We start from the raw sequence: 14,195 nt of genomic DNA, 5'->3' as shown, positions 1-14,195 counted from the left end.
TGGAGCCTTGCCTGTGCTCCAAGGCTGCTGTGTGGAGTCCGTTCTGTTCCCCCTTTAACGCTGGGGTGTTTGAGTGAATGTGAGCCGGCCGGCTTTCAAACAATGCTGCAGGAGTACTTTTCTCTCCCAAGCAGGGCCGTCTTTTCGTATGGGCTCAGTGGGCTCTTGCCCAAGGGCCCCAGGAGTATAAGGGCCCTAGGCTGATAGCTGAGGGTCCCCTCTTTCCAGGGGTACCAGATTTTTGAAAATCGGCCCTAGGGAACCAGAGATATCCGACTTCAAAGCAGTGGTCCCCATCCAAGCCTGTTAATTGCTTTTCCCAGCCAGATATCTCGGGCTCTGTATGACTTACAGTTTTTCTAAGGGAACATTTCAAAAGCTGGGACACTCCACTTTCGGTGGACACTGGCAGCTTGTCTCTACTATGCAAAGAACCAGAGATATCAGCCTTCAAGCAGCTGGTCCCTGCTCCAGCTCTTCACGCCTGGATTGCAGTTTTATATATTTGTTGGTGGATTGCTTTGGCTCCTGAACTCTGATCCCCAAGTCCCCAGTACCTCCTGACAAGGGAGACACTCTAATTTTTTATCCCATTCAAAGCTAAGAAATCTTTTTCCAGGAACTTGAGATATCTGCAGTCAAGCAAGCTGCTGTCTCACCAGAAAATTATGAATATTGAGCCCACTCCACTATCGACCCCTCCTTTACATATTAAACACCCCATACCGCGCTGGAAGTCATGTACCGGGGCCCCTTCATTCAGCCCAGTGCCCCCTTCTACAGTTTAGTGTTCTCCCTCCCACCCAATCTGTGCAGTAAAGGATTAATTAGCAGAAATTACTGCTCCAGGTCCTACATGCTGAGCGGAAGATAGAACACCCCCTACCCTCCCGCGGGACATCAAAGCTGCCGCTGATAGCACCCCCCACCCATGGAGGATGGGTAGGGGCCCCAGTGCATTGCTGTGCCCAGGGGCCCACACTGCTGTTAAGACGGCCCTGCTCCCAAGGTGTTCTGCTCGTGACAAACGCGTTTCTCCGCCTCCTCATTAGCAGCGGCGGCTTCCTCAGTGTCAGTATCTTGCTACTGCCTTGGAAGATCTGCCTTCTACTAACACGCTATAATACCTCGTTATTTCTTTGGCATGCTTACAGGACTGCCTAATACCGTTTGATTTGATTGGCACACTTGCATGTTGTACCTAAAAGAACTGTGCTGGAAATAATCACAGTGGGATTCCAACCTGAATATTATATCTGTTAATTTGTCTTCATAGAGGATAGATGAATATTTATGCAAGTTAAAACTATAGCTGTACTGTAGCTAATAGAGTATTGAAATTGGCAGCTCCATAAAGTATCAAGTGGTTTTTGCTGTTTTAGATTGTATAATAGAAATATATAATTGTTTTTTAAAGAATACTGGCCGGTATTCATATGTGATATTGAGATTTATTGTGTTTCATATATATATAAAAAATCTTTTTCAAAGTAAGAAGCGCTGTCTCATTTTCTTCTTTTTTTGCTGTATGGGGCTTGCAGGATTCCTGGATTGGCAACCTGCAGCCTGTAGCACTGTTGCAGATCCAACAGCAACATCCAAGGGATGCTCCAGGCAGACAGGGTGCATATGGAGATACTTCCTTATACCAGCGGCCCTGCCACCTAGGCGTAATGTCACTGGTTTAGGGTATCAGGGACGGCATAGGGCGGAATATTGCAAGGGTCGGACTGGGCCACTGGGGTACAGCAGGGCCGGATTAACAATGGGGCGGATGGAGCTGCAGCGGGTTCACTACGGCTGGCCGGCGGTCGGGCTCCCGGCGACCAGCATCCCGGCGCCGGGAGCCCGACCGCCGGCTTACCGACAGCTTGGCGAGCGCAAATGAGCCCCTTGCAGGCTCGCTGCGCTCGCCACGCTACGGGCACGGTGGCGCGCTACGCGCGCCACACTATTTTATTCTCCCTCTATGGGGGTCGTGGACCCCCACGAGGGAAAATAAGTGTCGGTATGCCGGCTGTCGGGCTCCCGGCGCCGGTATACTGAGCGCCGGGAGCCCGACCGCCGGCAAACAGAAGACCACCCGCTGCAGCTCCAAGCCCCCCATTGAAAATAGGCCCATGGGATCCCCTGCAGCGTAGCCAGTGTTGACAGAAAAAAAACTTTTTTCCTGTCACCACTGTGACTGACCAACAGCACAGGCCAGCACATGATTCTACTGGCAGCCTGGCTGCTAGAAGCACTGCCAGTGCCCACTGAACACCCACCCCCGGCTGCCGATCAGCTTAACACAGCCGCCCGAAGCTCCGCTCCCTGGCCGCGATAAGCTCCGCACCCGGCCATCAGAATCACTGTCACCAGTGTGGAACTCCCTGGCTGCTCTAAGCTCCACCCCTGACCACGCTAAGCTCCGCCCTTGGTCATCTGAAGCTGTGTCATGTGGGTGGGAGCCCCCTGGTTGTGTTTAGCTCCACCCCCAATCACCCTAAACTCCACCCCTGTTTTCCTGTGTCAGTTACCAATGTTGGAGCCCCCTGTTTGCACTACAGCTCTGCCCTGCCGCCACCCAAAGAATCTATGGTTTGGTGTGACTCATTAGGACTGCACCAGGATATCCCAGTCCCTGGATACCCTGGAGCCTGGACCAACTGCAGCCTTGCATTTCTGCAACCCAGGATTAGTGAGTGCTACTGTACTGCTGAATTTTCCTTACTTGGTTGTAGTCCTGAAGTTGTCTACAGAGTAGCATATGGCGATTTAAGAACGTCAGGGCCTGATTCAGAGTTGTATGTGACCGTGATGATTTATTTATGTACAACTCTAGTGTTTATGGGTCTGCGCAGTGTGTGCTGCCACTGTACAGATTTACCCTGTGTGTGCTGTCATTGTATGCTGTAACCCTGTGTGTGCTGTCATTGTATGCTGTAACCCTGTGTGTGCTGTCATTGTATGCTGTAACCCTGTGTGTGCTGTCATTGTATTCTGTAACCCTGTGTGTGCTGTCATTGTATGCTGTAACCCTGTGTGTGCTGTCATTGTATGCTGTAACCCTGTGTATGCTGTCATTGTATGCTGTAACCCTGTGTGTGCTGTGATTGTATGCTGTAACCCTGTGTATGCTGTCATTGTATGCTGTAACCCTGTGTGTGCTGTCATTGTATGCTGTAACCCTGTGTGTGCTTGAGCAGTACGGTGTAACCCTGTGTGCTTCCACTCTATGGTGTGTGCAGTGTAACTCTGTGTGTACGGTCACTATATGATGTAACCGGGTGTAGTACTGCTGACCGGCGGTCTCCTGACTGCCGGTCAGCTTACCGACGCCGGGATCCCGGCAGCATAGCGACGCCGGGATCCCGGCGGGGCGAGTGCAGCAAGCCCCTTGCGGGCTCAATGCGCTCGCCACGCTGCGGGCTCGGTGGCGACCTGCGGTCGCCACGGGTTCTATTCCCACTCTATGGGTGTCGTGGACACCCACGAGTGGAAATAGTCCCTGTTGGTCGGCATGCCGACCGTCGGGATAGTGACCCATCGGGCTGGTGGAGGAGGTCATGTGACTGTCGGTAAGCTGACCGGCGGTCACATGAATACCACCCGATGTAACCCTGTGTATATTATTACAGTATTTTGGGGTTATGTGTATATACTGGAGGTGTATGGGCGGGATGTACAAAGATGTTACGCTGCGCTAAGCTGCATTGCCTGGTGCTAATAGCTATCTTACCGCTACGAAGCCCCCACCCTCCGCCTCCTCCTCACCCGTCGCAGCGCAGCTGCCTCCCCGTTCTCTCTTCTCCCCGTAAAGAGAGGACACCTGGGAGCAAACATCTCCTCCCTCCACAGCCTCCACCTTTCCCACAAGAGCCGCACACTCTCTCCGTCCAGCGCTGGCTGCAGGCGGCAGTGAGGTGAGCGGATAACACCGCCGCCTGTGTGCTGTACCCTCTTACCGCTCCTAAGCATGTTAGAAATCCTCCTCAGCCTCCCGGCGCTGTCATTATTTACAAGCAGTTTCCGCATCACGTGATCCCTTTGTCTCCTGACTCCATTGGCTAGTGCATACTGTTCACGTGATGAGGAAACTGCTTTGAAAGAATGACAGGAAGGAAGGAAGATTCTAACATGCTTCGGAGCGGTAAGATAGCTATTAGCACAGCGCAATGCAGCTCAGCGTAGCATCTTAGTACATGCCGCCCTATATATGTTTTTCTCTGACGTCCTAGTGGATGCTGGGAACTCCGTAAGGACCATGGGAAATAGCGGCTCCGCAGGAGACAGGGCACATCTAAAGAAAGCTTTAGGATCACCTGGTGTGCACTGGCTCCTCCCCCTATGACCCTCCTCCAAGCCTCAGTTAGATTTTCTGTGCCCGACGAGAAGGGTGCACACTAGGGGCTCTCCTGAGCTCTTTGTGAAAGTTTTAGTTTAGGTTTATTATTTTCAGTGAGACCTGCTGGCAACAGGCTCACTGCATCGAGGGACTAAGGGGAGAAGAAGCGAACTCACCTGCGTGCAGAGTGGATTGGGCTTCTTAGGCTACTGGACATTAGCTCCAGAGGGACGATCACAGGTTCAGCCTGGATGGGTCACCGGAGCCGCGCCGCCGGCCCCCTTACAGAGCCAGAAGAGCGAGGAGGTCCGGAAAAATCGGCGGCAGAAGACTTTCCTGTCTTCAGATAAAGGTAGGCGCACAGCACCGCAGCTGTGCGCCATTGCTCTCAGCACACTTCACACTCCGGTCACTGAGGGTGCAGGGCGCTGGGGGGGCAGCGCCCTGAGACGCAATAAATCGATAGAAAACCTTTTATGGCTAAAATAAATGCATCACATATAACTCCTGGGCTATATGGATGCATTTAACCCCTGCCAAAACATACAAGAAAACGGATGATAGGCTCCGCCCCTTTCTCGGCGTCCTTATCTCCTCAGCACACTGGCGCCATTTTCCCTCACAGCTCAGTTGGAGGGAAGCTCCCTGGCTCTCCCCTGCAGTCACTACACTACAGAAAGGGGTTAAAAAAGAGAGGGGGGCACAAATTAGGCGCAGTATAAACAATACAGCAGCTATAAAGGGAAAAACACTTATATAAGGTTATCCCTGTATATATATATAGCGCTCTGGTGTGTGCTGGCAAACTCTCCCTCTGTCTCCCCAAAGGGCTAGTGGGGTCCTGTCCTCTATCAGAGCATTCCCTGTGTGTGTGCTGTGTGTCGGTACGTTTGTGTCGACATGTATGAGGAGAAAAATGATGAGGAGACGGAGTAGAGTGTCTGTAATAGTGTTGTCACCCCCTGGGGGGTCGACACCTGAGTGGATGTACTGTTGAAATTGCGTGACAGTGTCGGCTTTGTATAAAAGACAGTGGTTGACATGAGACAGCCGGCTACTCAGCTTGTGCATGTCCAGACGTCTCATACAGGGGCTCTAAAGCGCCCGTTACCTCAGATACAGACGCCGACACGGATACTGACTCCTGTGTCGACGGTGAAGAGACAACCGTGATTTCCAATAGGGCCACACATTGCATGATTGAGGCAATGGAAAAAGTTTACACTCTTCTGATAATATAAATACCACCAAAAAAAAAGGGGTATTATGTTTGGTGAGGAAAAACTTCCTGTAGTTTTCCTGAATCTGAGAAATAAAATGAGGTGTGTGATGATGCGTGGGTTTCCCCCCGATAACAATTGATAATTTCTAAAAAGTTATTGGCAGTATACCTTTTCCCCCCAGAGGTTAGGGTGCGTTGGGAAACACCCCCTAAGGGGGATAAGGCGCTCACACGCTTGTAAGAACAAGGGCTCTACCCTCTCTGGAGATGGCCGCCCTTAGGGATCCTGCTGATAGAAAGCAGGAGGGTATCCTAAAATGTATTTACACACATACTGGTGTTATACTGCGACCAGCAATCGCCTCAGCCTGGATGTGCAGTGCTGGGTTGGCGTGGTCGGATTCCCTGACTGGAAATTTGATATCCTAGATAAGGACAGTATATTATTGCCTATAGAGCAATTAAAAGATGCATTTCTATATATGCATGATGCACAGCGGAATATTTGCCGACTGGCATCAAGTATAAGTGCGTTGTCCAATTATACCAGTAAAGTGGTCAGGTGATGCGGATTCCAAACGGCATTTGGAAGTATTGCCTTAAAAAAGGTAGCCTCTCAAAATAAGACGCCGTATTATCAGGCGCAGTCCTGGTTGGCAAGCGGACAAAAGGGTTCCTCTTTTCTGCTCGTGACAGAGGGAGAGGAAAATGGCTGCAGAGATCAGCCAGTTCCCAGGAACAGAAACCCTTTTCCGCCTCTGCCAAGCTCTCAGTATGACGCTAGGGCTTTACAAGTTCAGGCACGGTGGGGGCCCGTTCTCAATGAATTTCAGTGCGCAGTGGGCTCACTCGCAAGTAGACCCCTGGATCCTTCAGGTAATATTTCAGGGGTACAAATTGGAATTCGAGACGTATTCCCCTCGCCGTTTCCAAAAGTCTGTTTTACCGACGTCTCCCGCTGACAGGGAGGCAGTTTTGGAAGCCATTCACAAGCTGTATTCCCAGCAGGTGATAATTAAGGTACCCCTCCTGCAACAGGGAACGGGGTATTATTCCACACTATTGTGGTACCGAAGCCAGACGGCTCGGTGAGACCGATTTTAAAATCTAAAATCTTTGAACACTTACATACAGAGGTTCAAATTCAAAATTGAGTCACTCAGAGCAGTGATTGCAAACCTGGAAGAAGGGGACTACATGATGTCTCGGGACATCAAGGATGCTTACCTTCATGTCAAAATTTACCCTTCTCACCAAGGGTATCTCAGGTTATGGTACAGAACTGTCACTATCAGTTCAGACGCTGCCGTAGGGATGGTCCACGGCACCCCGGGTCTTTACTGAAGTAATGACCGTAATGATGATATTCCTTCGAAGGAAGGGAATTTTAGTTATCCTTTACTTGGACGATTCCCTGATAAGGGTGAGATCCAGGGAACAGTTGGAGATCGGTGTAGCACTACCTCAGGTAGTGTTGCGGCAGCACGATTGGATTCTCAATATTCCAAAATCGCAGCTGGTTCTGACGACTTGTCTTCTGTTCCTAGGGATGATCCTGGACACAGTCCAGAAAGAAGGTATTTCTCCCGGAGGAGAAAGCCAGGGAGTTATCCGAGCTAGTCAGGAACCTCCTAAAACCGAACCAAGTCTCAGTGCATCAATGCACAAGGGTTCTGGGTAAAAATGGTGGCTTCCTACGAAGCAATCCCATTCGGCAGATTCCACGCAAGACTTTCCAGTGGAACCTACTGGACAAATGGTCCGGGTCGCATCTTCAGATGCTTCAGCGGATAACCCTGTCACCAGGGACAAGGGTATCCCTCCTGTGGTGGTTGCAGAGTGCTCATCTTCTAGAGGGCCGCAGATTCGGCATGCGGGACTGGGTCCTGGTGGCCACGGATTCCAGCCTGCGAGGCTGGGGAGCAGTCACACAGGGGAGGAATATCCAGGGCTTATGGTCAAGCCTGGAGACATCACTTCACATAAATGTCCTGAAGCTAAGGGCCATTTACAATGCTCTAAGCTTAGCAAGACCTCTGCTTCAAGGTCAGCCGGTGTTGATCCAGTCGGACAACATTACGGCAGTCACCCACGTAAACAGACAGGGTGCCACAAGAAGCAGGAGGGCAATGGCAGAAGCTGCAAGGATTCGTCGCGGGGCGAAAAACCATGTGATAGCACTGTCAGCAGTTTTCATTCCGGGAGTGGACAACTGGGAAGCAGTTTTCCTCAGCACGACCTCCACCCGGGAGAGTAAGGACTTCACCCAGAAGTCTTCCACATGATTATAAACCGTTGGGAAAAACTCGACAGGTATTGCGCCACGTCAAGGGACCCTCAGGCAATAGCTGTAGATGCTCTGGTAACACCGTGGGTGTACCAATCAGTGTATGGGTTCCCTCCTCTGCCTCTCATACCCAAGGTACTGAGATTGATAAGATGGAGAGGAGTAAGCACTATATTAGTGGCTCCGGATTGGCCAAGAAGGAATTGGTACCTGGAAATTCAAGAGATGCTCACGGAGGATCCGTAGCCTCTACCTCTAAGAAGGGACCAGCTCCAGCAAGGACCTTGTCTGTTCCAAGACTTACCGCGGCTGCGTTCACGGCATGGCGGTTGAACGCCGGATCCTGAAGGAAAAAGGCATTCCGGATGAAGTCATCCCTATCCTGATCAAAGCCAGGAAGGATGTAACCGCAAAACATTATCACCGCATTTGGCGAAAATATGTTGCGTGGTGCGAGGCCAGTAAGGCTCGACGGAGGAAATTCAACTGGGTCGATTCCTACATTTCCTGCAAACAGGAGTATCTATGGGCCTGAAATTGGGGTCCATTAAGGTTCAAATTTCGGCTCTGTCAATTTTCTTCCAAAAAAGAACTAGCTTCAGTCCCTGAAGTTCAGACATTTGTTAAAGGGGTACTGCATATACAGCCTCCTTTTGTGCCTTTAGTGGCACTTTTGGGATCTCCAGGTGGTTTTTGGGTTCCAAAAGTCACATTGGTTTGACACACTTAAATCTGTGGAGTTAAAATATCTCACAGAAAAAGTGGTCATGCTGTTGGCTCTGGCCTGGGCCAGGCGCGTGTCAGAATTGGTGGCTTTATCCTGTAAAAGCCCTTATCTGATTTTCCATTCGGACAGGGCGGAATTGAGGACTCGTCCTCAGTTTCTCCCTAAGGTGGTTTCAGCGTCTCACCTGAACCAAACCTATTGTGGTGCCTGCGGCTACTAGGGACTTGGAGGACTCCAAGTTGCTAGACGTTGTCAGGACCCGGAAAATATATGTTTCCAGGACGGCTGGAGTCAGGAAATCTGACTCGCTGTTTATCCTGTATGCACCCAACTAGCTGGGTGCTCCTGCTTCTAAGCAGACTATTGCTCGTTGGATTTGTAGTACAATTCAGCTTGCACATTCTGTGGCAGGCCTGCCACAGCCAAAAATCTGTAAATGCCCACTCCACAAGGAAGGTGGGCTCATCTTGGGCAGCTGCCCGAGGGGTCTCGGCTTTACAACTTTGCCGAGCAGTTACTTGGTCAGGAGCAAATACGTTTGTAAAATTCTACAAATTTGATACCCTGGCTGAGGAGGACCGGGAGTTCTCTCATTGGGGGCTGCAGAGTCATCCGCACTCTCCCGCCCGTTTGGGAGCTTTGGTATAATCCCCATGGTCCTTACGGAGTTCCCAGCATCCACTAGGACGTCAGAGAAAATAAGAATTTACTTACCGATAATTCTATTTCTCGTAGTCCGTAGTGGATGCTGGGCGCCCATCCCAAGTGCGGATTGTCTGCAATACTGGTACATAATTATTGTTACCAAAAAATTCGGGTTATTGTTGTAGTGAGCCATCTTTTCGAGAGGCTTCTCTATTATCATGCTGTTAACTGGGTTCAGATCACAAGTTGTACAGTGTGATTGGTGTGGCTGGTATGAGTCTTACCCGGGATTCAAAATCCTTCCTTATTGTGTACGCTCGTCCGGGCACAGTATCCTAACTGAGGCTTGGAGGAGGGTCATAGGGGGAGGAGCCAGTGCACACCAGGTGATCCTAAAGCTTTCTTTAGATGTGCCCTGTCTCCTGCGGAGCCGCTATTCCCCATGGTCCTTACGGAGTTCCCAGCATCCACTACGGACTACGAGAAATAGAATTATCGGTAAGTAAATTCTTATTATTGGCAGGTAGTGAAGGTAATGGTTCCCGCTTGGTTAGGGTGCAGAGATCCAGGGACAGCAGCCGGGGATCACCTGTATGGTGCGGATAAGTTTTTTTTGTGTGTGCTTCTGAAGTGCAGATTGCTGTGTTTAGTTAGTTATAGCACACAATGGGGGGAATTCAGTTAATATCGTGGGGATGTAACTCCTCGGCTAAGTGCCCTGAGTTGCCCAATCGCTCGCGTGGTAAACCTGCTACTAGTGGATTTCTGCTTACAGCATCCCGAGGGAGCGAGCAAAAATCTGCATTAAGGGGGTAATTCCAAGTTGATCGCAGCAGGATTTTTGATAGCAATTGGGCAAAACCATATGCAGTGCAGGGGAGGCAGATATAACATGTGTAGAGAGAGTGGGATTTGGGTGGGTTATTTTGTTTCTGTGCAGGGTAAATACTGGCTGCTTTATTTTTACACTGCAAATTAGATTGCAGATTGAACACACCCCACCCAAATCTAACTCTCTCTGCACATGTTATATCTGCCTCCCCTGCAGTGCACATGGTTTTGCCCAATTGCTAACAAAAATCCTGCTGCGATCTACTTGGAATTACCCCCTAAGTACTGCCTTAAGGCTAGTTGCGGTGTTACTGTGTGATACTAGCATTGCCCAGGAGGTGCTTTTTACCGCAACTAAGCCCTGGGCATTAGTCGCTGTAAGGTGCATCTCCTGGGTTAAATGCCGAATGTGATGCGTTCAACCGAATAGCTCCGGCACATAACCTAGGAGCTACATCCCCACAATGCTAATTGAATTTCCTTCAATGTGTATTTAGTAGTGATATTTTATATACTAAAACAAAGCTGGTGCCCTGCAACCTAGTAAATATAGCAATGGGCCAGTAATACATGCAATACTCCAGCGGCAGCACTCTATGGAGACTAATTACCACAGCAATTGTAGACAGTGACCAGCGTTTCAGTGTTATTGTAGCATTTTGGTCAGGGTACACTGTATATACACGTAGGGTATGTTTGACTGGCGGCTGTGACTCCGGCGGTCAGCACACCGACGCCAGGTTCCCGGCCGTCAGAATGCCGGCAGGGAGGCGAGCGCAATGAAGCCTCTTGCGGTCTTGGTGGCTTGCTGCGCTCGCCACAGGTTTTATACCCTCTCTGTGGGTGTCGTGGACACCCACGAGTGGGAATAGCCCTTGGCCCCATGCCGACATTCTGGCGGCCAGGATCACAGCGTCGGTATGCTAATCACCGGGATGATAACTACATCCCGTGTATACATAGAGCTGCAGCTGTGACTGAGATGTACTGTATCAGAAATGTCTGGTAAATATGCTATTCCTGGGCAGTGACTGGGATGGGGCTATTAATGTACACAAAAATGGTCTGTCTCATGGATGTGTTGCATACATGATGCTAAAGTGTTTGCGCACACATACGCTTCATAGCTCACACTGGAGCCCACCCTCAGGGCCTAATTCAGACCTGATCGCTGTTGTACGAATTCGCAAGGAGGATGATTATCGATCGACTGCACATGTATACAGATTGTAGTACGCACGTGCGAGGCCAAACTGCGAAAGAATCCTGCGTCTTTTTTGATCGCTAGGAGTGCGCAAGTTGATTGTCAGGAAGAGGACATTTGGGGGTGGTAACTGGCCGTTTTGTGGGAGTGTCAGGAAAAACGCGGGTGTGCCCAGGCGTTTTCAGGGAGGGTGGGTGACGTCGGCTCCGGCCCCAATCAGCCTGTGTGTGTGTCACACTGTAGGCGTAAGTCCTGGGTTATGCACAGACTACACAGTACGGGAAAATCATTTGATGGTGAGTGAGTTGCAAACGGATTTGCAGTTGACCGGCGTTTGAAAAGCTTTTAGCACGGCGTACGCAGATTTGCTCAGGGCGTGTATTCACTCTGGGCGGCGACTATCTGATAGCAAACCTGCAAATTCACATTGGAGTGATCAGGTCTGAATTAAGCCCTGAGATGGAAAATCTGCACTCACCCAAGGACTGGTGCAAGTTTCCATGGTGCGACCAATAATGGTGTCTAAGCACCAGACAGGAAAGAGGAACTGCACCAAGCTGTATTACAGCATTTACGGACACTGACAGTGGGCGTCTCAGTCCTTGCACATTCCCACATATACTTATACACAAGGGAAGGGCTTTGTAGCGGCATATGCATAAAGTGCAGGTCACATGTTCGCTTTATTTATTATTATTATTATTATTATTTCATGTTTTCATGTTCTGTTCCTTGTACTAAAGCATGATATTGGGAAATTAGCAATTTTCAGGTATATATTTCTGTCAAAGCACTGTAAATAAAATTATTATTAATAACCCATGGGGGGTGGGGTGAGGGGGGGGGGTGTTATTCAGTGATGAATAATATAACAGGTGGTGTGGGAAGGGAGATTCAGATGGTTGAAGGCAGGCGGTAGCTATGTATGGCACTAGCCACACCCCATGTCACAGACCAAACCCCCTGTGAAGACTACACCCCCACAACACTGGTCACACCCCACCAGTACTAACACCCCTGCCATGCTGATCACACCTCCTGCGGCACAGACACAATAGGCCCTTCATAAATTTCAGCTCCAGGCCCATGTGGACCTTAATCTGGCACTGGGGTACAGGGGAAACCACCGGTGGGCCCCACCGCCTGAGGGCCCACTCCTTCCTTTAGGGATCAGGTTCCAGACTGTGCACTTGTATTATACATGGTAGATATGTTGCATTACATTGCACAAGACAATTGTGTATTTCAAACCTCTGTGGAGGCTGGCCACACCCCCTTTGTAAGCTTGCCACATCCCTAAGTATGGGCCCCTATCACTGCATCCCCCCGCTGGGCCCTTCATGCCTCAGACCGACACTGAATAGAGCCCTGTTCCGGCCCTGTGTCTAAGACTCGGAATAGCCCATAGATATGTATGCTCAGCTACGGAGCATGTGCAGTGATAAAAATCGCAACATAGGCTTGCATGCTACTCTGCATAAGCCCCTCCATCTGTAACATACAGTAAAAACTGTCTCTTTAGGCGTTCGGTATGCAGGACCTGCGGTTGGGATTCTGGCAGTCAGTATACCGACGCCGGGATCCTGACCACCAGACTGCCGACGGGGGTCGACTGAAGCGACACCCTGTGCGGGCTCGGTGACTGGCTGCGCTCACCACAGGTTCTATTCCCACTCCATGGGTGTCGTGGACACCCACGAGTGGGAATAGCCCTCGGGGCTCTTATCGGCATTCTGGCGGTCGGGATCCCGGCGTCGGTATGCTGACCGCCAGTCTCGTAACTACATCCCCTCTTCAGTCAATATGCTGTTGTGTGATATCAGTGTTCTTAAGAGGCATGTGTTATACAGATATTTACACTAGTTAAAATAAGGTGTCTACCATTGTGGTGTGATTATTGTCTTTATAAATAAAGCTTTACAGCGTTTCTGTACAACACACAGCCATTACATGAGGAGGCATGTGAGTTTCTATCTAATGCTGATGTTAAGGGTACATGTAAATGTCAGTCTCATCCGATACTGCAGCACGGATGAGCAGGCCCCGAAGGACAAGCAGGAAAAGGAAAGAAGAAGGAGACAGAGCATGCACACCCAGCTGGACGGAATGAAACCTCAAAACTCTGTCGACGGCCGGCAGCCAATGGCAGAACAAACACCAGTTCTGTTCCATCCGGTAAGTGTGTGGCAGTCTGTGATTGGCTAGGCTCAGCATCCAATGCTTTATATTTCATCAAAGGCTGTGTGAATTAGCGATGTTAACTCTTTAGGGTCACATTATAGGGCCAATGGGAGACCTTTTATTCTGGCCGGGGGGGGGGCAAGAGGTAAATCTCATGAGGTCTCTTTGTTACCCTTCACTAAGTTTTGTGGTTTGTGAGAGAGAAAGTTGAAATGTTCTATACAGCTAGTGGATCATTAGGTGTGGAACCACAAGTCACACTGTAACAAGATGCAGACACACACTCTTGTTTATGGCAACTATTACTGTCATCTCAACTCATGGTCCAATATATGTATACATCGCCCAATGGAATGTACATCAGAGACCTGTAATGTACTCCTGGTAGATGCCTCAGGGGTACATTTACTAAGCAGTGATAAGAATGGAGAAGTGAGCCAGTGGATAAATTTCCCCATCAACCAATCAGCAGCTCTGTATCATTTTATAGTATGCAAATTATAGATGTTACTTCAGTGCTGATTGGTTGCCATGTGCAACTTCTCCACTGGCTCACTTTCCCGCTCTTATCACTGCTTAGTAAATGTACCCCTCAGTCTGGTAATACTTCAGAGTGATATCTAATTTGAACCATTTATAACGCAGGTCACAGTATAAGAAGGTGGTATGTTTACTACTATATTGAAACCTAAGCTGTAACTGAGATGCTGAACCCGTTTTGGGATGTGAGTCTTTTATACCAACTAGTTGGCACACAGCATTACGCTTAGG

General features: G+C 49.7%; 1 protein-coding gene across 7 annotated transcripts in view; it reads left to right on the top strand.

Annotated features, from left to right (window-relative positions):
- The window catches only part of LOC134945472 (dynein axonemal assembly factor 8-like), a 318,655-nt gene that overhangs the window by 52,686 nt on the left and 251,774 nt on the right, over positions 1-14,195 (top strand). For all 7 annotated transcript variants that reach the window (XM_063934780.1, XM_063934779.1, XM_063934778.1 and 4 more), the window contains one exon: positions 13,271-13,418. In XM_063934780.1, the coding sequence (XP_063790850.1) occupies positions 13,271-13,418 (148 nt within the window). The remainder of the gene's footprint in view (positions 1-13,270; positions 13,419-14,195) is intronic.

Source organism: Pseudophryne corroboree, chromosome 7 (genome assembly GCF_028390025.1).
Source record: "Pseudophryne corroboree isolate aPseCor3 chromosome 7, aPseCor3.hap2, whole genome shotgun sequence".
Classification (NCBI taxonomy): Eukaryota; Metazoa; Chordata; class Amphibia; order Anura; family Myobatrachidae; genus Pseudophryne; species Pseudophryne corroboree.
This window is presented reverse-complemented; position numbering and strand designations above follow the sequence as displayed.